Source organism: Ceratina calcarata, unplaced genomic scaffold (assembly GCF_001652005.2).
Source record: "Ceratina calcarata isolate Rehan_Ccalc_2016 unplaced genomic scaffold, ASM165200v1 scaffold48.2, whole genome shotgun sequence".
In the NCBI taxonomy this organism is placed as follows: Eukaryota; Metazoa; Arthropoda; class Insecta; order Hymenoptera; family Apidae; genus Ceratina; species Ceratina calcarata.
In genome coordinates this window covers 273,643-297,752 of record NW_017172225.1, presented here as the reverse complement: position 1 = coordinate 297,752, position 24,110 = coordinate 273,643, and the positions used below count along the sequence as shown (strand labels likewise).

The following is a 24,110-nucleotide window of genomic DNA, read 5'->3' as shown; positions in this document are numbered from 1 at the left end:
TAGTATATTAAAGCTATAGAAATATAATTAATAATATTAAAACATCCCCGAAATATCATGTGTCTCCTAACCTGTAGCTACTGTTATTCCGGACTCTTTATCCTCTTTTATATAAATGTATAATCAACAAATTACAATGCGTTTTATGTGAAAAAACCGGTTGTTTTAATATGGTTTAAAAGAATGTATCCAGCAAATCATAAAACCATTTTCGTTTTGGACCATACTCCATATTTTGGTATATCTAGTGAGGCTCGTTTAGAATTTGATTTTCTGAAGAGTCGTGGTCAGAATTTGATCCCCTTAGCACCCGTTTGTAAATCATTATGGACCACCAGTGTAGAAGCCTCATTAGAATATTGTCGAATAGTATGGGATTTATTTCCAACCGGGAAATTGGTAAGATAGAATTTTACTCCCTCAGTATTATTAGACAAAATTTCCATATAGCTTGAAAGCAATTCTTTTTTTACAGATAAGATTTGTCGTAACCGACCGTGCAGCTTACGTATTAAATTCTTGGAGCCCCACTCAACAAAATTTAAATCATGTAAATATTTTTAAAGTTCTTAACATTTCGATGTTGGACGTAATAGTTCTGTTTCTTACTAAGTTTATTCTGTTCACAGATAATGAATGGTACAGCTATTCTAGGAGTGCCTACAAAGTCTCCAAAGCCTGGCGAAGATTATTCAGTCATACATGGTTTGAGAGTAGCTATAGAAACCCTTAACGAATGTTCAGAGATCCAGCATGAGAAGAGGACTTCTTTAAATGAGAATGCTAGTAAACTTGTTAACAGAGGAAGAGTAATATGTATCACCAGTGCAAGAGACAACAGTAACATGAAGAACTTGGAGAACATATTTTTAAGTGAATTGGCACAGGAGAATAAAAATGCTTTAGCATCAGATCAGTTGGTATCTATATAAATACTACGAGGTATCATATATATTAATTTTATAACATGTTTCCTCTATTCTGTTCCAGTTTAATACCCGTAGATTATTGCCACTTAGTCATACTAAACATATTCCCCAACAATATTGAATCGCAAGTCACTAGTCAAGGGCCAAGAGAGGTATTTTAATTATTTCATCATAAACCGATAACAAAATATACGAATTAATTCTCACATAAAGAACTTCTGTTTCAGGTTTCGCCGCTGTTAACGGTAGAAGTGCATTCTATTAAGGCACCAGCTTTGCATTCGAAATTGTCGCATTTAATTTTATCACATTACGATTTGGCTAGTACAACGGTAACTGGTATACCAATGAAAGAAGAACAGAATGCCAGTTCCTCCGCGAATTACGATGTCGAGATATTTCATTCTTCCGCGGCGCATTCCGCAATTTTAAAAGGTTCTTCATTTCTTACACAACGATATCTTTCACGTAAAATCATGATACAAATATTTCTACAGGAAATCCACAAGATTCCGCTTTAATCAAGACATTTATAAGATTCGAGGAGGGTTCTCAATACGAAACCGTGACTTTAAAATGGTGCACTCCGCGGGGATGCAGTGCAGCCGAAATGCAAAATTGCACAGCTATGCACAGAATCACACCAGTAGACGTGAACAGTAGACCCTCGTCCTGTTTGATTAACTTTTTACTAAACGGAAGATCCGTGATGCTGGAAATGGCCAGGAAAAGCGGAGGGAAAACTATATCTCATTTGCTCGCTGCACACGGCGGAGAAATTTTTATACACACGTTATCCACGGCCAGAAGCGTATTAGAGGATCCACCTTCTATCAGCGAAGGCTGTGGTGGTCGAGTTACCGATTATAGAATAACTGTAAATATAAGTTATGATTAGCGGTATCAAAAAAATATATTCTTTAACTAACATTCTATTGATTGTAGGATTTCGGGAAACTTATGAGAAACAATATATTAGTGCCTTTGAAAAGAAACACGAGCTGTAACAGCGAAGGTCCTGCAGAAAAAATGAGATCCAGAATGGAGAGGCATACGAAATATTGGCCGATTACAATCTCTAGTACTCTTATGTTTAATTTGAAACAGGTACGTGTGGCAGTCAGAAATCTTATTCAATGAACTAATTTATCAGACACTCGTAAACTTATTTTTTATTCTAGTTTATAAATCCATTACCAGATTTAATGGTGAAGGAAGAACTTACTGCGGAGGAAGTCGTACAATGCAAACAAGTGATCTTTAGTTTATTGCAATTGGAAGCGAAACACGAAGCGTTACCCTTGCCAAGTATAGGCGGTGGGCGCGGCGGGAAAGGTGGTGTACGCAGGGAAGAACACTACAGGCTTTTGTGGGGCGAAATAGAAACGTTTTTAAAGTATCATGCAAATAATTCGGCTGCGCACTCCGAAGTTCTGACATGTCTGCTCGAAGTTCGAAGCAAAGATGACAAAGACAAAGTTGAACTGGACCAAGCATTACGCGAATTAGATGGGTAAGGGTCATTTTTAGGAACACTAGAGAAGACAATATGCGGAGATTTTAATCGATCTATGAAATATTTTTGAAAACAGATTCGGAAAAGACGGCGGAGCCACACGGGCCAGTGTAATAAGAGCGACGACGGATTCACCGATGTCGCCACCGCCTAGTACATCGATGTCCCTCGGGAAACAAATTCACAAAAGCGGTATTTACGCGCCTAAAAGTTTGCTAGATATTTGGTTGCAGCGGAGTGCACCCAAAGAGAAAAAGTCAGATTTTCATGGAAGATTGAACGGCGATGGTCTCAAAGCGAAATTGTACCCGAACATAAAGGAGACTGGCCGGGAACCTCGCGAAACTATTCTAGAAGGCTAACAACTTAACTCGCGAAGTTACGTATTGACATGGAATTACCGCGTAAGCTTAAAGACTACAATGACTACTAGCTATTCGTTGTTCAGTGACGATGCACGAATCTTCTCAACAGAAAAGAATAAAAACTTCTTTTTAATTACAATGGGGATTTAAATTATTTCATGCCCAGAACAAAACTTCAATTACTTTATGCGAAGATGATATCCATGTACTTTCTATAGAAACTAGTATATGTAAATGACCCAGAGGTACATATGCCTTTTCATATTTCCAGTTAGATGAAAGGAAATACGAAAGAAATGTCTATAGAAATTGTATGGAGAAAAAGTTAGCCACCAGCTAGTAGCGCGAAGATCAAATCGCAAAGAGTTGCGATGCAACCGGGAGATAATCAGCCGCGCTTGAGAGGAACACATGCGGATGAGATCGGGTGCATCTGCGGCCAAAGATACGTGTGGCAGAACACTGCGAAGCGAAGCGCGAAAGTGTATCAGTGGTACAACGAAAGCGATCCACTCTCTGCTTCCTCATCCCCCCGACGGCGTCCTTCCGTCCCTCGGCCGTTTTACAGGCGGCAGACACGTCTGCCGGGTGTCTGAGCCACCGCGATACGTTGACCTCCATCGAAACTATAGCTCTCTATCGTCTCTCCCTCCCGCGTGGCTGGAATTCCGCCGCTAATCGATGGAAGGAAGGAGGAAGGTATGCTCTTGCTGGCTGCACATAATATAATGCGAGCACGAGACCGGGGCGAGGAGAGGAAAAGAGAGAGAGAGTAAGAGAATGCGAAAGAGACGGAGATTGAATCGACGGATGAGGAGAAGCATGCAGTAGAAGAGTGAGAGAGAGAGTGAGGCGGAAGGGGATCAGAGAGTACAAGTGCGTGACGTAATGGTTCATTCATCCCGAGACAGACGATATCCCGGTCAATGGCGTATATGTATATATACATGCATTGAAGTATGTACACACCTACGTGCACGCGTGTCCTCCGTGTGTGCGACACGTGAAGTACACACATGCGAGCACGTGATGTTCGTTCGTTCGTTCGTCTCGTTTTGGTTCGCTTCGTTCCTCGCTTCAGCCGGTTACACCGTGTACCGGGCTTTCCTTTGCCGTCTAGTGTTTCGGATAAATCAGTCGCAGACACATGATACGCGTGAACTGACCCTGGCAATAGCAGCTCGCGTTGTCCGGATTCTTCTTATCGGAGTCGCTGTCGGTGTTATCTTATGCAATTGTTACGGTTCCGTTCGCGTTGAATATTGAATAATCGGTGTACGGAACTCCAAGCGATTAATAACTCTTCTATCTACGTAATTGAATAGTACGTGCGGTTCTAATGTTGGACTTAAAAGCGTGAATTGCTCGTATTATTGTAATTGATAAGAACAACATTCCTTCCTTCTGTTACTTGTCTTATAATGCACCCAATTCATTGACTTTTTACCATTTCGAAATTGTATCCTGTTTTCATTGTCCAGCTTTAATCTTGTTCGTTAAAAATTCTTCAGTTCCCCTCGTCGACTATCGTTTTGATCACAGAGAGATCAATAACGTAATTCGAGGTAATCGTTGGAAAATTCCACGTTAATTAAGCAACGCGTTTCGTGATCAAAAAACTCAACTTTTTCTTGCAGTAGTTTTTTTGGCATTTCATCAATGTTAACGGTCGCGGTAATTAAACAGTGACACGTCATTACCCATCTCGGCGGGGTTGGTTTTCCTTTCGCCGATCAGTTCAGTGACCCTTTGGCTAGGATCGATATTTGGCGTAGATAGGCAAGGTAAATTATAAACGGTGTGCTCTTCTTCGTGCTACCACCTGCACGCAGCTGTGTAGCGTCCGATCAATAATTCTATCTAATTTACTTTTCCAGCTGCGACGCAGCTCGAATTTTCCATAGAAAATAATCAAACATGTCGCGCGACTATTATCTAATCAGCCATCGCAAATTAAATGATGTAATTGTAGATTAAATCCTCAATAATTCACACACATGTTACAGTTAAGTTACTTCATCAGAGATATGAATCTTCGTTCAGAGAAACTAATCCAAGCGTTGACGTACTTTAAGGAACAACGTGGCAATACCTACACGCATTTTGCTATGCATTTGCATATTTTTTTACTTCATGCTCTATCGCATCGCAATTTTGCCTTCTTTTACCTTTAGGTGGATGGGTACGAGCCGTAGGGCACAGAAGATGCATCGATAATGCATGGCGTTATCGATTCTTGGTACACATCGGCAAGTTCCTGAAGTGGATATCGATCTGTGCAGGAGAAGCGACGTGCTCCGTTTGCCAACCCTCTATAATTCATCGCCGCTTCGCTTCCTGGTCTTTGTGCCTCCCGGACAGGGCCGACGCTTCCTCCAGTATTGAGTTTCGTATTTCTGGAACGTCATCTAAGCGCGGGAACGCTTCTTTCCAAATATACGTAATCGTAAATCCTCTTATGTCGCCGTTGATCTTATTACAAACTGGATAAAATGGTTGTGATAAGTCTGTCCGACTCGGTCTTTTTCTTCGCTTCCTTAAATTAAATATTCCACACCTGTCCATATCGTAAATATTAATAAGAATCAAGTGAATTGTGGGAGACAGGCTACAAAGCGTAGACTTGAACGCTTCTTATTGCTTTAATATTAAAAAGCTGACAATACGTTGGTTCTTATCCATCAAGGAAAATTTCAAATCACTTAAAAGAATGAGGTTCTAAATTAAATGAAAGAGAAAGCCTTTCTTCCCGCAACGAAGGGAGATTTGGTTCTCTGAATATTTCCAGCTACGTTCTGCCTAACGTATTCCATTGAGGCAGCGGAAGGCATGCAGGACTCGTTTTCCCGCTGCGCTCCCCGAGGGTCAGGGCTGTCTCTTTGTCGTCCCTTTTTCAGAGGCTGCCTCTCTGGTTCGAGCTCACGGCGCAGCAGCCCCAACGACGTGCCACGCAGCAGCTGCCTCTCTCTCTCGAAGAGAGACGTTTTTCAAAGTCCCCTCGCAGTGCTAACGATCACCGGTTCTCCTCTTCCTATCCCCGATGTGAAGCGCGCCGAGGCGAGGGTCGAAAATCCCGCTGGGAGATTATTTTTCCCTCGCCGATCCCCCTGGCTTCCCTTCCCCGTCGCTCTGTCCTGGCCTTTTCCAACGACCGACGACTCGAAGGAACATTACGGCTCCGGAATACGTTCCCGGATGCCAAGAGAAACTTCTCTGCCTTCGCTCTTCGACTGTATCCCGGCGATTTCATCGCCTCTTACGATTCTTATCGCAGAACGACTTGAAAGTTTTTTACGTACTCGTCCTTTTCAGTATTCTGCTTTTTTTCTAATTTTCGATGTTATCTCGACTTGATAATATTGAACTCATGTATAAAGTCATTACATTTAGCCGTCTCCATCAGAATCAGCAGAGAAGCATATAACAAACGGAACATGTAGCCAAAGACAATTGCGTTTATAAAGCCTGTCATGGTATCGTCACCGTTTTTCCATCGGACTCGCACTGTATTATTGAACAAGTTATTACGCGCTTCTAGAGCCAAGAACTACACACTTGTGCCTTCCGCGAGACGGAGGCCCTTTGATCCGATTATAACGCACGAAGTACACGACATCCGCTGATCGAAGCAGGACGTTCGCCTCGATATTCTTAATTAAACAATGTTAAATACTATCAACCAAAATGCGAATTGCGATTCGGAGATAATCCGGAGAAAGCGCATTAAAAGGCGGCGAAACAGTTGAGAGAGGGTGAAGGAAGGGTGTCCCTCGAATCGCCCCCGCCATGGTAACGTCGTAGCAAGCACGTGCTTGCTACGTCACCGGAGCGTGTTTACAGAGATACCTATAGCCGTACTCGTGACCTTGTGTTTTGTATATATCATCCTCCCTCCTGACGGCCGCGGGAACACCCCGCGACACCCGCGGACCCGGGAATACCCCCACATCCGAGTGTATCGTCTCTCCTCTCCCTTTCGACCTCCCCGGTACACGAGAGGAGCTCCTCAAACTCCCCATGAGGCAACCAGTTGTTCCGTCTGTGACGTAACCGGGGTATCACACGACCTGTCGGGTGCTCGCTTTGTTGCATCCTGTCCCGCTCCACTCTTCCGGTCCCTCTCGCTCCGGTTGAAACCCGGTCGGTCTTCTTTCTCCTACCTCCCCGTCTCCACCGCTTTCTCTTTCGTTTCGCGTTCTTCTCCTCTCTGTCGATCCTCCGCGAGTTCGGTTCCCTCCTTGTCCGTCCATCCAGGCCGGCTTCCCGGTTCGTCTCTTTTCGTTTACCGAGCTGCTATGTACATATACGTCCGTCTCTATCCCGCGGCCGCTCGCTGTTCGGAATTCCCTTCCCGTGCCTATACACACGCCTTGTCTCCTTTTCTCCACCTCTGTAACTCGGCACCGCAACTCGCACCGTGCTTTCTCGTCTATGCGTGTATACGAAGGTTCCGTCTCTGTGTGCGCGTTCACCTCGTGATCCAAGAGAGTGAAAGTGAAAGAGAAAGATCGGAGAGAGAGAGAGAACGTGGAAGAGGATGGTTTAAATGGGTGAACACATCACCTCGAAGGACGTGGCAGAACTTACTGGGTCACTGGAACGACCCTGATGACCCCACGTTCCTTTTGTTGGCTTTTCTACTGGCTTAATGGATCGGGGATAGACTGTTGCACGGGAGTTATAAATCGCAATGCTCTCTGCATTTGGTTTCATCGAGGAGGATCGAATTTAGGCAGTGTGTCCTTGTATGAGATTGTACACGAGATGAAATCTTCGTTGCACATTCCATTTTCGTCGAAGGGAATTCATCTTTGTAGCTGTCGTGCTGTTCCTGGCAACGGACCTCGTGGGAAGTGGCTACTTTTGTCTTTAATAATTTTAGAAGCGTCGGAAAGGAACGCTTGGAGATGGTCGCGACTAAAATAGTAACGCCGCGCCGAGAGGAACGAAGCTTCCTTACCGCGTGCATCGACTTTCATTCCTGTTCCAATTCCTTCATTAATGCAGAACATCTTCCGCGAGAGATAGAACAATTTTAAATCTATTACTGTACTGTACTGTACTGTAAATTAATTTCAAACTTCGTTTTCATCTGACTGCAAAGCGAAGTCTCATCATGGAAGCAGGCGAGGGACGAGTACTCGGAGAAAGTCAAATAGATTAGAGAGTGCTTCACTTTCACTTTGTCAGAGCAACCATGTTCTGTACGTTTGAATTAGATGATCCTCGGCCGAGCTCACACTTTAAAAAGGTTCAATATCATCGTTATGCTTTTATCTATTCGATGATCCAACACTTATTCATATCTCTTGCAATCAAATCAAATCAATGATCATTCATTACATCATGTCAATAATCAGGAGGCCAAGTACCATCGTCGTCTCTCTCGTGTCATAATTATCATCAACATCGGGAACCGCCTCGTACAATAGACTCGATTAACGACGTCCACATTATTTTCACCGTTCAGCTAATCACAATGTTTCTTTTCTAATCGACGAGCCAATTATCTCGAGAATTCGTTTCGTTTCAATTGAACCATCGACTTCCAATCAGCCCGTGATCATCGATTCGCGGGCACGGGTTAATGGACGTATAATTACGCTCACGTATCGCGTTTTATGTTCCCATTAAAACATACCTCCTCGATCAGGAAGCAATTCTGAATATGCAGAAGAGAAACATGGAAACAGTTATTGACATTTGGTTGATAAAACATATGTGAAATTCATATGATAATAATGCACGAAGGTACGATAAAACGGTTGCGTATTAACAAACTTAAATGCTGAACTCAGGTTTTAATCTGTGTATGAAAATTTTTGCTAGATGAGTAATGAGCTCATGCCGAACGGACTGTGAAGCACGTGAAAATGAACAAAAGGTGAGCGTAAAAGGAATCGATTGCTTCCATTTTCCAACTGGATTGTCTAGAAGGAAAAAACATCGACATTTCCCTTTTTTTTTCTCTGCTCTATAAAAAAATATCTCCCCTCGTCCGTTTTCTTTCGTTACTATGTTTACGCCGTTATAAAGGCGAATGTGGGATAAAATGTAAAAAAAAAATAACAATTTTTCACAGCGACGTAAATACTGCACGTGGCTGATCCCTTTTTTCATTACTCTTTTGTTTCATCTTATCAACCCATATACCGTGCATATACCCATAGAAAAGAACGGAAAAGTAAAAAATGTCTGACGAGTATGATGTTATAAAATAAATGAGAAGCAATGACAAACCGAGTGAGTGCATACATGTATATGTATCTGGTTTCTCGCAGGCAGAACACTGATAAGAACGTAACGTTTTCAAATAATTTATTTAACCTCGTACTTCGCAATGACATCACGTTACTTTACAATTAATCCAAAAAATTACACGTCGCTATTTCTTCAATGGAGAAACGAAAAATCGTGATCGGTCGTAGAAGCGCTGCTCTATACAAATATTATAACTGGCTACCGGGAATTCCTCGGAAATCGCCGTGCGGCCCTTCGATCGAAAACGTATATATTAGAAATGAATCACGCTCCGGAAAAGTGGGGTGCGAAAAATCGGTTAGTAGAGATGGCATACGCAACGACTGATCGCTACGGATCGTCGGTGTGCTAAAAGTCGACTCGGTGCTCGTCGAAGGCAAGGCAAAAGGTGATATCTCTTTTAGTTCTTTCGTCAGCCGAAAACGAATTAGACACGATACAGAGAACAATAGCCCATGACGCGTTCGTCGGTTCGTTCACGATCACTTAATTAGTAACATGAAATGGCAGTTTGTCAAGGTGATCAGCGATCCGATCACCGAGGATCTCCAGACGAAAATTCACTTTATTTCTCGGCTACTTTTAACCAACAGTGAAAACAGTGTACTTTCGTCTTTGAACAACGTCTTGCGACACCTGAGATACATGAATCTCGATCGGCAGAGATCATCGTGCTTCATTTTTATGATTCGATTGACCGAGGATTAATGCGTTAATTGTTAACGTCGATTCGATGTCGCGAGGTAAACATGGTCCGAAGACTCGATAATTAAATCGTAGTCTCGATTTATTAATTCCGTCCGATGAGCGTGAAGCACGAAGATCGATCGGGTTGTGCTCCAAGTTACGCGTCTGTCTCACTGTCAATAGTTTAAACCTTGTTTTTCAGCCCCTGGCGCAACGAGAACGCGAAATCTGCTGGAAAGTAAGTTGTCATTTGTTTGTTCTCATGTTTATCAAGGATGTGAAAAACGAAGGAGTATGCGTCTTTCCTTGTGATCATTCAAATACTCTAATTTCATAACTAAAAGATCTTATTTATGCGAACTGTATCACGAAGATAAATTTTGTAAAGGCAAGTAATTAATCGTAATTATTTTTAACGAAGGAGACCTTCCTTTTTCGTCCGAGAAAATTCATAGGTGGTTAAAAAAAATGAAAGAAACAGGAAGAGAAAGTTCAGTGGGAAACAGAGTAATACGAGAGTACTTCGTGTGGGACGCGAAATTTCGTCGCTTCTCTCGCGTGCTTAAGATATTTTCGGTTTGCAAGAGGAATTTAGTCGTATTGCTCACGCGGTTCTGTGTCTCTGCGTTTTGCATTTCCTCTTCTTCACGGAGAATTTGCTCGAATGCGTAATTGATTAATTATCAAATTATAGCCGAGAAATTTATAATCTATAGAGGACAATAATTTTTACTTTATAAAATTTTGACATTTAAAAAGGATTATAAAAGTTCGAAAATTTAGAGAGAAAGAGAGAGAGAGAGAGAGAGAGAGAGAGAGAGAAAGAGAGTGATAACAGAAAACAAGAATAAATCAGTGTGGAATGTCTTGTATAATTATGTGCGAGAATAATAATTTACCAAGGCGTTTCAGAAGAGAAAGAATAAAACAAACAACATCGCTACATTAAATCCGTTTACGTTTATAAGACAATAGAAACTATGCGTCGCCGTCGTCCGTAATAGTATTAATAGCAGCAATAATATAATCGTAATCATAATCATAATTATAATAATAATCATAAATCTTCAACTTCATCATCCTAGTTATCGTAATCAATCGCCGTAGCTCACAAATGTGTATAAGTGCTCAATCTTATATCGTCATCGTCGTCATGATATTAATTACTAAATTATGTTAACTCCCTAAATTATCGCAGAAAAACGTCTGTTAGTCCAACGACTCTATCCAACATTGTTCATAGATTTTCTATGAAACTTCTGCTCCTCGTCATCTCGAACAAAAGCGAGTGCGATTTTCCTGACTCCTTCCCACGCATACGATCCGTCCATGTACGTAATATACAGGATGATCGCGCAATTATTTTCCAGTCTTTCTTTCCCACGAGACATGAAAAGTATGTAGAAAAATTTAAGACACAAGTTAATTCTTCTGTCCCAAACATTTCCTTATATGTTTCACATGTGGAAAGAAAGCTATATAGGAAACAACGTTACGAGCGTCCAGTACATAAATATATAAGTGTATATCTATATATTCGTGTATTCTCTTTCTTTGTCAACAAAACGATCGATACGAAATAAATTAGGCGCTAAATAAATAGAATGATTCACTACGATACTTTTTTAATCGATCAGCTTCTTCATCCATACTCGCTGCATTTACCGTACTCCTCATCCTTTTCGTCCTTGTCTCCTGGCTCAAAATATACGATATTGCGCGTACGAATTTTTTGACGAGCTTGTTCGTAAAATCTTTCACGATATATCACCACTAATAATATCATTTCTCGATTACTATAGCGGTCAGGTTCTTCCTTGCACGTCGAAATCAAGCTTCGGACGCGATAACGTAATCGACGGAACAGTAGAAATTAAATCGGTCTGCGCGGAAGGATATTCTTCCGTGTAGTTTCCGCTTCTCTTTTTTCCGTTCTAGTGCAGCCAAACGCAACTGTATTAGGTTGTTGTGTGTGTTTATTTATTAATAGGGTCGGTAGCTAGAGCAGCCTGGCAGCACTGTTCTAAATTACAAATATATATATAATATGTATATTTATAAAATTTGAATGAACGTTCTTGATCAAGCTATAATGGTTTGTTTTATTTATTTCTCTCTCTCGCAATCGTTGGACACACTCGTTCGTCAACGCTCACATACTCTCTCTCTTCCTTGCTCTTTTTCTATATATATATATATATGTATATATCGGTTTTTTAAGATCATCGTTATACCTCTATTATCTCGTGAAATCATTTTTTTTTTGCTTCTTATTCGTTTGCCAACGGTTCATTATCATATTCGTTAATTGTCATTTATTTTCTATCTCACGTTTACTCTTCTCCGTCTCTGTTCTTCCTCGATAATTAATAATGCAAAAATACTAGTTAAATCCCTGTACATGAAAAACTTTTGCTGTGTCTGTTCGCGGTGTGCTCTGTATATTTCGGGTGTGTTACCGTCCTCTGCATGAGTCGCCCCATACGTATAATACGTATGTATGTATATGTGCGCAGGTCCGCCGCCACACAATGCCACTTCATATTCGTTTTTGTTTTTCCTCCTTTTTTTGTTGGTGGACTCAAAAAAGCGTTACTTTTATTTGTTTCTAAAGTTTCTTTTTACTTACAAGGTATTTGGTTTGCTCCATGCATCACTCTGGCATGCAGTTTCGTTTAGGTATATAAATTATGGTAATGATTCGGTATTATAATTATAATAATTATTATTATTAATATTAATATTATCATTGTGTTTCCGGTGTGTCTCGTCGCTTTTTTCGTTTTTCCTTATACTTTTCTTGTTGGTCACGGAATCAGTTACTCAATTCATCTCTCACACTCGATTTTTTTTATACATTTTCTCTCCGTCTCTCTCACTCTCTTTCTGCGTAACGTCACTCTCATTCACTATACACACTCGCGAATTCTCTTTTTTTTTTAAAAAGAAGAAACACGACGACGTGTCGCCCTTCATTTTTCCCGTGGCCTTAAACGCTGGTATGGATGACTGGTAAAAAGGAATGATGTCTTTTCTGTATTCGTTTTTGTATTTCATTTTGTTATTTCGTGTAACAAGCAGCAAGGGTTCGAAAGGCCGCTCCGATCGTAGAAAAATGTCCATTTTTCTAAACCACGGCACGCGGCAGAAAAATTGAGGAAGCTCCGCCAGCTCGAGGTTTCCCCTGTCGAATCTTAAGAAAAACATGGCTACACTAGTATTATCACATCGTATAAAAACCTACGCGAACCTGAACTAGAAGAGTATATTGTTACTCTCAAGAAGTTGATCAACGAATTAGCCAATACGCCCACGTAGAGAAAGAAAATGAAAAGAATGAAAAAAGAAGTATTAGAAATATCGGTCGAGCTTTACCTCTTTTTTCTGCCTCCGATCGAGAATGCCCGATAAAATTCTAAAAACCATCCAATGCTTTCACACAACTTCCACTTCCGTGAAACACTATTTTACACTAAGTCTCGGGGACAATCTTTAGGAGGGGGGTGATATAGGAGCGGGAAAGGCGTCGAAGAATGTGACGAAGCTCAAGGATAAATAATTGAAAAAAAGATAAAAAAGGAAGTGTGAGAGAGTGGGACTGGAGGAGAGTCATGAAAAAACGATCGACGATGGTGCGACGATGGTAGGCTACTGTGGTCTACTATCCGCGATCCTGATCTCGGTGACCCCTTTGACGGTGTTGTTTTTAGAGGCGCCTCGTCGCGATCAGCGTTAGATTGGCGGCCGACACGAGGGTGCTGACGTTGTTGTTGTTGTTGCTCGTATTCGTAGTTCCCTGTCTAGCGGTGGGTCACTTCTTGCTTTTCTTGCTGGGCGGCTCCTGCGCGTCCTGCGAGTCCTCGGTATCCTCGCTATCGGTGGGTCGTGGCGTGTTGTTGCTGTCGTCGTTATCGTTCGTCACGAGCGAGTCATTCGTATCCTCGTTGACAACCGCCGCTGTAATCGGCGAGTCCTCGGTGAAGCACGTGGTCATGCTGTTCTCATCGATGGCCGCCGGATCAATACTACCCGGTTCACCCTTACCGTTCACCGTCGCTTCCTGATTGCTGTCGTCCGACGGCTCCGTCGCCTCGCCGTTGCTGGGCGGATGAGAATTACCGTTCTCCGTCGAGGCCGGGATCCCGTCGAGCAGCTCTGGTTTCAGCTCGGACGCGACATAGTGGGTCCACAAGGCGAGTTCCACCCTATGCGGGCTCCATGATTTGCCGTTCGACGCTGAAAAAGAAACAAAACGAAAGATTGTCTCGGTGTTCGACGAACACTCCTCGTTGATTTCATGTTACGCAATATCTTTTGATCGGCGAATACGATTGATCTAATCTATTACAGATACGAATCCTCACGTATTATGTACGTAACAATATTTGTTTTTCGATATTCTTATGAAGGCTTTTATGAGACGAGCAGAGTGAAATTGTAGGAAATTTATCATGTCGAAATAACTGAGCAAATGAATTAGCAAAGATACTCACTTTGTTTGTTCAGCCTCTCGACGGTATTTTGAATGTGCTGGACAAAGTTAAGGTACTCCTTCGTGGTATAATCGATGCCCTCGATTTGTGGTATTGCCATCAAACATTCATCTGCCATGAAGGGTGCATTCTCCGGTGATGCGGCTGCCAATAGGGCCGACGCCATCGTGGTGCCTACTCCTTTCAAATTCGACAGGGCGGTAATAGCTTGTTCAAGATTCGGAAGTTTTTTGAATGCCTTTCTCGTTTCCGCCATCACGGCGCGCGGTGTGTTCACTTTTACTAAATATGACAGTTGTGGATAAAACTTCCCACGCTATAAAAAACAGAAAAATTACGCGGTTAAAAAATCGCGATGCGCAAATAAAGCTGTTTTAATATTGGCTGCGCGTTCGCATCGCGAGCCGCGTTTCAACAGTTTAATAGAGATCTGTCGCTTAGTAAACTTAAACTCTGAGAAGGAAAACCCCGTGCAATGCATTAATCGTTTAGGAATGATGAAAATCGAATTCACTCACTGTTTGTTTCCATTTCATCGTTTGCACCAATTCCTCGTGATTGAGATGCGCGTCCTTGCCGCGCGACTTGATCTTCTTCGGAAGCTCATTCTGATACCTACGAACAGAAAACGTCATCGGACGGTCAGCCGAAGAATGATCGCGCGCGATGCACAATGAGGGCATGAGGGTGTGCAAGATCACGGTTACATCGGGCCGATGACGTAACCGGTGGGAGAGCGGAGAATATAGGAATCACGGAATACTGATTAAAAATGCAGCCGCAAGAAGTGGTTTTCCACCTACTGACATTCGCGTGGGCTGTCTGACACGACGCTGGAACACGAGCCAAATTGAGGACACGTTCTCTACCATTGGATTCTCCAACGTGCTCTTAAATCTCGCTATGTGGTTAACAATTATTTCACTACTAGTCTCAAATATATTCATTTTTCTAACAATTAATCATACCTTGCATGATTTTACAATTCCCATGAATTACTGATTTATGTTGATTCGTTATTCGAAGCAAATAAGATTATTTTAACATCGACCTTAAACTCTGTTCTTGATTTTCACAATTTAATAACACGGACTACAAGCCCGCGCATGCTAGTTCCTTCCATAAATTAGAATGCATTTAAATATTAACGCGTCTTGCGGGAAACCACCTTGAAAATCGACACGAAAGGGAACGCACGTGCGCGAGTTTTGACAGATTCACGCGCACTGAAAATACGATTTCCGACGTGCTGGTACGTATCGTTCAAATATTATGAAACGAGAAGTCTTGGCGAGAGCCGTCAGTTTTACTACTTATATATAGATAAATTCTGTGTTCTAGTGTTAAAAATCTGGTTTTCGTTTAGCGACGGAACGTCTCGGTTCAGGTAACGTGTTCCCTCTTTTCTTACTCCATCCTCCTACCCCTCTTTCTTTGTCCCCATTATTCGGGTCATCGACACGGGACAAGTTCTCTGTTCTTTGGTAGGAGGCAAAGGCGCACTGCATCCGTGAACACGGCCACGCAACAAGAGCAATAGAGAGGGATGCACTCTCTCGCGTGGTTTTATTGTAGGTACTTTCGGAGGTCGGCTCGGGATCAGCTGTTTGGCTGAACAGCTAAACTTAGTTACGGATAGTTTGTATTTCATTCATATAATGCGATACTTGGACACGTGTTTCCTTGAATTACGACCGGCCGGCCGGCACGGCGCGTGGTAGCGATGATTCGCCCAGGAAAAAGAATGTACGTGAAGCTCTACCTGACTTGTGATTATCGCTCTATGCTAATTAGTCTAACTACGGCGTACGCGTATTATAATTATTGCCACACACTAATTTCAATAAATGTATGATACAGGCCTGTGTTGATTCACACTTGTTTTATCAATAAACGTGCTACGATTTTACGTGAGCACTGACGTAATATCATATAACATAGTTCCCGCTTTAATGACAGGCCAAAGATAAGAAGAGATTTCTAGTTCGCGATAAACCTGCAATGATAATGAACTGTATTATCGTAAACGAAGGAAAAGTAATACCAAGGATACCGTGGCATGGGCTAGTTAGTTTGTCCCGCAGCCAAAAGTAATTTCTCAAACGAGAGTTCAACCGCCGTGTCTCCACGTCTTTTTTTCCCTCTGCTCGCAATAAAGCTGAGATAAGAATACAATGGGTCCTTTTCCTCGCAAAATAAACCTCACCCGATATCACAACAATAATTCACTGAAATTCATGTGAACGAAGATTTGTAAAAGGCAGAGTTTCATTTTTAACTGAGCACGAAGATTAAACAGAATCAGAGATAGGGAAGGAGAATCATTTGAGGAACAAGAAAAACTAAATTAAATACGCTAGAGATAAAAAATGTGATACTGAACTGGTTTCGTTCTGCCAGTTTTCACGAACTAAAAGAACATGGACAACGAAGCCTTTAAAGTGACTTCGATCGTAGAATTAATATTAAATGAGAGTCTAAATGAAACTTTCAACTGGAAGGATCATTCAAAGATGCACTCAGATATTCGCTTGGTCATCAATTGGCTTCGGTCGACTTGCACGTGAACCTGAAAGAATTTCCAAAACCTTACAAGCTCGATGTAACTATGTACATGAACAATGATATATAGATCACTGATTGGTTCAACTACGACGTTACGAAGAATCATATGAAAGTTGTGTTCCATTGCTTGAAACTGCATTTACAAAATTGACGTAAAATCAAGAATACTCCTGCGTTCTATCCCTACTATAAATAGTATTCCTATCAGCTGATGCAGTATATCATTAACCACAGATTAAAGCACAAGATTTATCAATGTTATTTCCGACATAAATTTTGTACATCTTTATACTCTGTTTACTGTGTAATCCTTGAACACTCGTACATTGTTCCCATCATTATTTTACGCCGATTGTCCTATAGAAACCCCAAAAACAATCGGCTCGAGTGGCGTAACGGCGCGTTTCTTTGGTACGCTTCTTTCGAGCCGACTCGAAACCTTTTCAAGACAGAGTTTTGCTCGCGCAACCATTTTGAGAGGCTCTTTCGCTCGCCACGCAACGTGCTCTCCGCAAAAACAACCTTGACACAATCGCCGCGCTTTAACGCCAAAGAGGAGGATTGTGCCTCGCGAGAACCAACTCCGCAAGCCTTCGTTTTTCCTTCTCGCTTTTACAATTCCTCTCCCCTTTCGTCGCGCGTGAATATTTCGCGAATTCCAAGGGAACCAGTCCCTGGAACCTTGGTCCCCGGGACCGCATTTTCGATCCACGTTTTGAAACAGTTTGTTGCCCAATGCTCGATCGTTTCTCTAGCAGCCACGAACGAAATCAGGCATCGAGTGAAGCTTTGAGCAACGTTGTTTTCAACGCAATGAGTTTGTCCTCGTGGCTCGTGATTGCCGAAATCAGCAGTGGCGTGTGGCTGTCAAAAAGAAGATCGTGTGTTTTGTCGTACGAACGAGGAAAAAAATCGTTGTTCAATAACCGATAATTCATTGCAGAATCGTTTGACCCAAATGTTTTCATCGCTTTAAGGAACTCGTGAGTCAGCGAAAGCGTTTCCACGAACCGAGCCGAAGCTGTGTATCGTTTAACAGCGGAAAGTCCGCGTGCACAGGGAAATACGGTGAGACAGTCGCCTTCCGTCGGCTCGATCGTTTTGCACGCGCGTTTTCTCGATCGATTCTCGGGAAACAGTTCTTGGCTTTACGCCGCGACTATATCCTGTTGCTTATGGTTTCTTCAAACTGCAAACCGGAAGAGCGTAATTTGACCGTGGCAAAAACTTGCGGTCTCTAAGCCTGCGAAAGTTACTTTTGACTCGATTCCCCCCGTCCGGGAGAATATAATATTTCAATGTCCAGTATAAGATAATGAAAGTAATTAAAAAGCAACATGAGATGAAATAAACTGGAGGAAAAGTGAGATTCCATCTTTCAGCAGAACTTTTCCAACGAGGGGTATTCCGGCCACTTATTTATGCATGTAAGAAGCGTGTAATGGAGGAAATGTTACTGCAAGCTTGGTAATTACTGAAATTCTAATTGCACGGCTCTAACAACTTCGGTATAAAGTCGCCGTGGGTCATTTATTTCTAGTTGATAAATACTACGTGCGAATTGATTAAGTCAGAAAAATGTTAATTTTATCAGTGGTCCACAGAAATAATTACCACTGATCGCAAGTGCCCGATACAAATTTCGAAAGTGTCAATGTGACGTTCGATTCAAGTGACTGATTCCATGCCGATGACAAGGCATCAATTGACGACTGACTGCCAGTAGAGTAGCCTTGACGCAAAGTTCGCCAAGTACGAAAACAACTCTAGTCCCTTCTTCCATATAGGCTAAGTATTGTAACAGGAAGTTTGTTGCCAGACTAAAATCGTTTGCTAAAATAGAAATGCACATTTTTAATGAGGATTAAGACGATCTAATTGAAATACTTTTGTCCGAAATCGTCGAAAAAAATTTCAATAGACTTCCTGTTCTACGCCTTTGAGACACAGAATCGCGTTTCTCTGAAGGCACTTTATCAGGACAATTAAATTTCATCGTTTAACCGATACAGACACATTTTTTCGGTCGACTTGAAAAAAGATAGGCAGTCAAGAAGGAAGTCAACAAACTGAGAATGCAGAAGGAAATGCAAGTCTGATGTATACAGAATTGATGAAAACAAAGTGAAGTGAATGAATAATTAATTTGATAGGAACGATAGCGCGATTGAAAAGATTCCATTATTATTGACCGATTCCGGTCGTTGTCGCCGGAAACAGTAAAAAGCCTTAATGCGGAATTTAACGAGCCCCGAACCTGCCTTTAATTAATTAAACCAGACGTGACGCCAGTGGAATTGAAGCTCGCGCCGTGGAAACCTCGTTGTTGCTGACTCTCATCAACGAGGACTATCCTGGTTCAGGCATTCGCTCGAATTTCGAGTCTAAGTTACTAGTAGATAGCGAAAATATTGGATATTCAGTAAAATCAGATTTTGTCACATAGATTTTGCTTCTTACTATAGCAAACTTCTTAAATTCGTGTTGATAAACGAACTTCAGTTTAAAACAGGAAGTACTTCATTGCTTAACATGTATCAATGATACTTTTAGTACACAGACTGTTACCTACGATGTATTTTTTTCAACGTTTTCATAGACAAGGGGAATGTACAATAATGAATGAAAACAGGTGTTTGTCGCACGTCATCAATGTCTTAAGGATGTACAGGCTATGTACTTAAACAATGCTAATACGTTGAATTTGTTATTATAGATTCATATTACTATTAAAAAACTACCTGCAAATTTTTATATCAATTCATGGGTTTTTTGAAAAATTATAGTGGTCGACGGTGGAACGGTCGGACTTTCTCAAGACCTATAAAATGCCGATTAATCATACTTAACTCGTTAAGTATCGAAGTTAGAAGGCCAACAACTTGTATTTGAAGCATTTTTGAGAAAAAAAATGCGTTTTTCTAAAGTACATAAACTTTTGAGATTGACTGTATAGCCAATACATCCTTAATGCAACCTTGCGTTCTTTGCGACCTGTAATACTACTTTTGATAGAATCAGTTCCTGATTCCGAAATAAATCATTATCTACCAAGTACATCTAACGATGAGCATCTAAATTACTGATTAATTATCGTCAAGGATTTTCCGTAACGCATAACTGACATATGAACAATAAACAATTCGAATCATAATAACCAGATTTTCAGTTGCTCTCAAAAAGAATGTTGCGATCAGCTTCGGTATTAACAATCCTTTCGAAATTATTTCTTTGCAAAAAAGAAAAACGGGAACAACGGAACTTTCGAACAAGTCGCAAAAAAAATTGCGAAAATAAGAGTGGAGAAAAGATTCGTTAATCGAGTTCGAGTCGAGGTAGTTGTACGACGCCGTGAAAGCGACGCCGACGAGTCGCCTCTTTCACTGGCATCGTTGCCAGCGCGACGACCGCTCGAAAATCGACCACTGATGTCAGCAAAAGACCTAAAAATCTGGGCAAAATACACATTGTCGCGTGTTTCCCACGTACATCGAATCTTTTTAAGCAATTTCTGATCACACCGCGTCATAAATAATATTCCAACAGACATCGGTACACGGTCGTAACGGCAACGTCGAGAGTTCCTCGATGAGGTGGCACAAAATTCCCATGAAAACTTCGCGGGTCAATATCATCGCAATGAAAAAACTGCATGAAGCGTTTATCAACGAGAGTAATAAAAGAAGATATTGGAAAATCGTGTGTGATTGATCGATGAAAAAAAAAGCAGAGCGAGTTAATCGAATCACCACGTGACAAACGCCAGTCCTTTCTCGCGAGACAGTTTAAGGATAAGCTCCGAGGCTTTCGGAGCGAATTCCCGTGATCGTCGCCGATCGTGGCAATAAGAGAGAGTAAATATATTATCTGGGAATCTAAGCGCTGAGAGGCTCATGAGGGGGCCATACGGGTAGAGACACGGTACATGCGGTAAGTGGTGGGCAACTGGCGCGCCGCGGGTTCATTGTCCCGTGTGTGCCCGTGGTGGAAGCCCCTCGTTGAAAAGGAGGGCCCTGGTATGTATCGGGCGTAATACGTTGACGAAATATATATGTGCAACGACGCGTATAACAGGTACTCACCAGTTGTCCAACTTGATCAGCTCTTCGGGTTTTTTCGTCTTCCGATCGGCCTTCAGTCTGAGCGCCTGCGGATAAAGCTTCAGTACGTGTTCGAACTGACTTGCTGTGCCCTCCGCGAAGAAAGTCGCTGTGTCTTTCACGGAAGCCATTGTGATAACTGAGCTTCGACCAACGGCCGTCAGGGCGCGACACGGGCGCCTCGGTGCACTATACACGTCCTCGTCGCTCCCCGTAAAGTCTCTATCCTTCTTCTCCTTGGACTCTTTCTCCTCTGTCCACGTCCAAGCAGTGCGTCTCGCTCCTCTTTACTTTATTCTCCCTCTCTCACTCCGATCCGTGCGCGCACCCCTCTCCGCGCGCGCGCCTCGGGAGAGGACCGACCACGCGAGAAATCCTATTTTACCCTCTGACTCGTTCGAATTCTCTCGGTTTCACCGGCGGCGGTGATACGCGACACACGCGTGGGACGCGTTCGTCGATCAGCGGTACACACGGAGTCAATCGGAGAGAGAATTATCGACGACAGCACGCGGTGGTAAACGCGAACAGTTCACTACCAGTGTTCTCGTTCTCTCTCGCTCTTTCCGTCTCTGGTTCTCTCCCTCTGGCTGGTGTGTTCCTCAATTTCCACGAAAGATATTTCTTCACGTTTTCCCAGGACGCAACGTTTTCCCACGCTCGATATTACAGCTGATATTGGTTGTACGCACGAAAGAGACGTGTTTACGCGGTATGGTGATGTGATGCAGAGCTACGGAGGTCTCGTGCGTACACTCTCGTAAGGGAAAATCACCGTAGTTACACGCCGAGAACTCGCCTTCGGACCTCGTTCGACTGTCCCGGGTGGGGAGCGCGACTCGATCGTCGCCAATAGGGAGCAGCACTGCTCGGCGTGTTTCTGACTTTTCTCTTTTCCCCTTGAGTTCTCTCTCTCGCTCTCTCGTTACGTCCTTCCACCACTGTCCACGCACACAAACAAACTACCCTTGTTATTTGTACCGAAAATTTTAACCGTTGCGTGCGGGCAGCCACACGCGAGGATCAACGATACGAGACGATCGGGGAAACTATACAGCCGATTTGTTTACAGGAATGATGTAGCGAACCGATTGCTGCGAAAAGGAGAACATGCAAAATATACGTGAGACTGTCGGAACAGAGCAGTCTCCTTTCTCCTCTAAAGTCTCGTTGACGAGCTCTCGAGAGCAGTCGTGTTTCCCTCGGCGCCAGAGCCTTCCTTCTTTTTTCCCTCGCTCGCTCAGAGAGCTTGGTACGAATGCATGCGGATTCCCCGCCGGATGTCCGCGAAGTATGGGACTGCCTCTCCCCCACCTCTTTACCAGACTCGTACACGCACGTATGCACCGATCTACGAAGGACCTCTGCCTCTCTCTCTCTCTCTCTCGCGCCCGCTCCGTCTGTCTGTCTCTCCCTCTTTCTCTCCGAGAATACACACGACGATGGTTCTCGCGTACTTCGATCGCTCGCCGCGAGACTATACACGCGCGTTCCGCAAAAGGGTACGTACCCCCGTTTTCGCTCTATTTACTCACGATCGTCTCTGATCCACTCGTTCGTTAAAGTCAGGATTCGCCGCACCGACTGTTTCCATGTAACCGTTCGTATACCTCTGCGTCGGGCAGGAAAACTTCACGCTGAAGCGTCGATGATATCTCGTTGACGGTCTCATCGACGGCGACGATGACGTTGATGACGAGGATCGAACAAGAAACCGAGACCAACCAACTGTCCTTTTCTTTATTTTTCTCCCTCGCGAGAAAAGGCCTCGGTTTTAGCTCTATCGCACGTCCGCCTCCGTACGAATCACCACGTTCGATGGCTGTGTACGCGCGCCTGTCTCTGCACGGACTCCTCGAACACTTCGTGTCTCTGCCTCTCTGTTCGGATGAGCGCGTGTAAGTGCGCGCGCGCACTCACTCACTCATGTCAGCAGCGGGCGAGCGAGCAAGCGAAAGAGCGGGCAGAACGAAGCTCGAAGCCTTCACTCCGAAAAACGGGAACACACCGAGTATAGTGCGCGCTTAGGCGAAGACCACGTATAGAGTCCAATCGCTCGCTCTCTCTGTGTATGCTGACTGTAGTGAAACGGCGGGCCGGCTGAGGGCAGCGCCTTCGCTCGCTGTCCCCTTTTCCTCTACGCCCCTTGGGACTCTATGCTACCGCCAAACCGTTCGACCCTATATCCCCTCTACGGCAAGATCCGCTCCCACTCGCTCATTCTGTCTCTCCCATTCTCTTTATCTTTCAAATTCTCTTTGTTCCCCATTTATTCCTGATCTAACTTTCCTAACACCTAAAACGTAGCCCTGAAACAATATAAAATCGTATTTCATCGTTTGCAGGCTGTTGCAACGTTGAAGTTCGTTTGTAGCTTCGACGACCAACCATATTATTCCTCGCGCGATCCCTGTTCGTGGACTCCCACGAGCGGCGGACGCGCTCGGCTCGATACCTCCTCGTGAAGGCGCGTACCGTTCGCTCGATCGCGCTGGGTCGTCCGACTGGAAATCGATGCTAAAGCTGGGGTAGAGGTAGAGGCGCGCCACTGGTGCCGCGTACCACGGCTGGCACACACCGCTTGCGCTCTAACACATCCTGCTGGATCATCGTGTACGTTGCTGTATGTATACGACACACGCCACACCGCGCACCGGCCGCACCGCTGCTCCTATACCAATCGTAAGCGTGGTCAAAGTGTGTGAGTAGAGACGGGCTTTTCGTGTATACACGGAACAGAAGCCTGTGTGCGACGCCGTCACGGTCTACGAGTATATGTAGGTACGTGCGCGAGCAGAAGTGGCTCGAATACGCACAAAAGGACATATGCGGAGAGAAGACTCGCAACCCTTGCGTGACACGAACATTTTGAAAAAGTGTCTGCGTGCTTTGAACATTCCCGAAAGCATAACGGATTGGACGGCCGCGTAGTAGAGGGAGATACGCGTTTTTCATTTAGGATATCTATACTAGTCGAGGAAGATCACAAGACGGATGCCGGAGCCGTTGCGAAATGAACGATTTCATAATTTTGTAAATGCGACGGCATGCGCTGTGTGTACTTACTTCCGCGCTTACGAGCTTAAACGATATTCCGCAAATACGCTAACTCGAAAGCTGATGAACGTACAAGACTATGTTTTTATGTATTTAATTTTTTTTTGTCTCTTATAGATACTGAGATTTTGAAAATC

General features: G+C 43.3%; 2 protein-coding genes across 3 annotated transcripts in view; one reads left to right on the top strand and one right to left on the bottom strand.

Annotated features, from left to right (window-relative positions):
* The first annotated feature begins 183 nt into the window (after positions 1–183).
* Positions 184–2,949, top strand: asun (integrator complex subunit 13 asun). The gene is made up of 9 exons (XM_018028980.2): positions 184–399; positions 476–550; positions 630–916; positions 991–1,081; positions 1,157–1,364; positions 1,427–1,806; positions 1,875–2,036; positions 2,111–2,442; positions 2,522–2,949. Exons 1-9 carry the CDS (start codon positions 184–186, stop codon positions 2,805–2,807), a joined length of 2,037 nt encoding a protein of 678 aa, XP_017884469.1. The 3' UTR covers positions 2,808–2,949.
* A 6,162-nt stretch (positions 2,950–9,111) lies between these two features.
* The window catches only part of Amun (protein amun), a 30,187-nt gene continuing 15,188 nt past the window's right edge, over positions 9,112–24,110 (bottom strand). Inside the window, exons 5-10 of one of the 2 annotated variants that reach the window (XM_018029428.2) lie at positions 23,305–23,587; positions 20,899–23,225; positions 14,770–14,866; positions 14,252–14,567; positions 13,803–13,994; positions 9,112–13,715 (exon numbers count right to left, since the gene is read on the bottom strand). In XM_018029428.2, coding sequence (XP_017884917.1) covers positions 13,570–13,715; positions 13,803–13,994; positions 14,252–14,567; positions 14,770–14,866; positions 20,899–21,047 — 900 coding nt within the window. In that variant the 5' untranslated portion in view covers positions 21,048–23,225; positions 23,305–23,587 and the 3' untranslated portion in view covers positions 9,112–13,569. Of the gene's footprint in view, positions 13,995–14,251; positions 14,568–14,769; positions 14,867–20,898; positions 23,226–23,304; positions 23,588–24,110 lie in introns of both variants that reach the window. The other variant, XM_018029427.2, reaches the window with a different exon arrangement.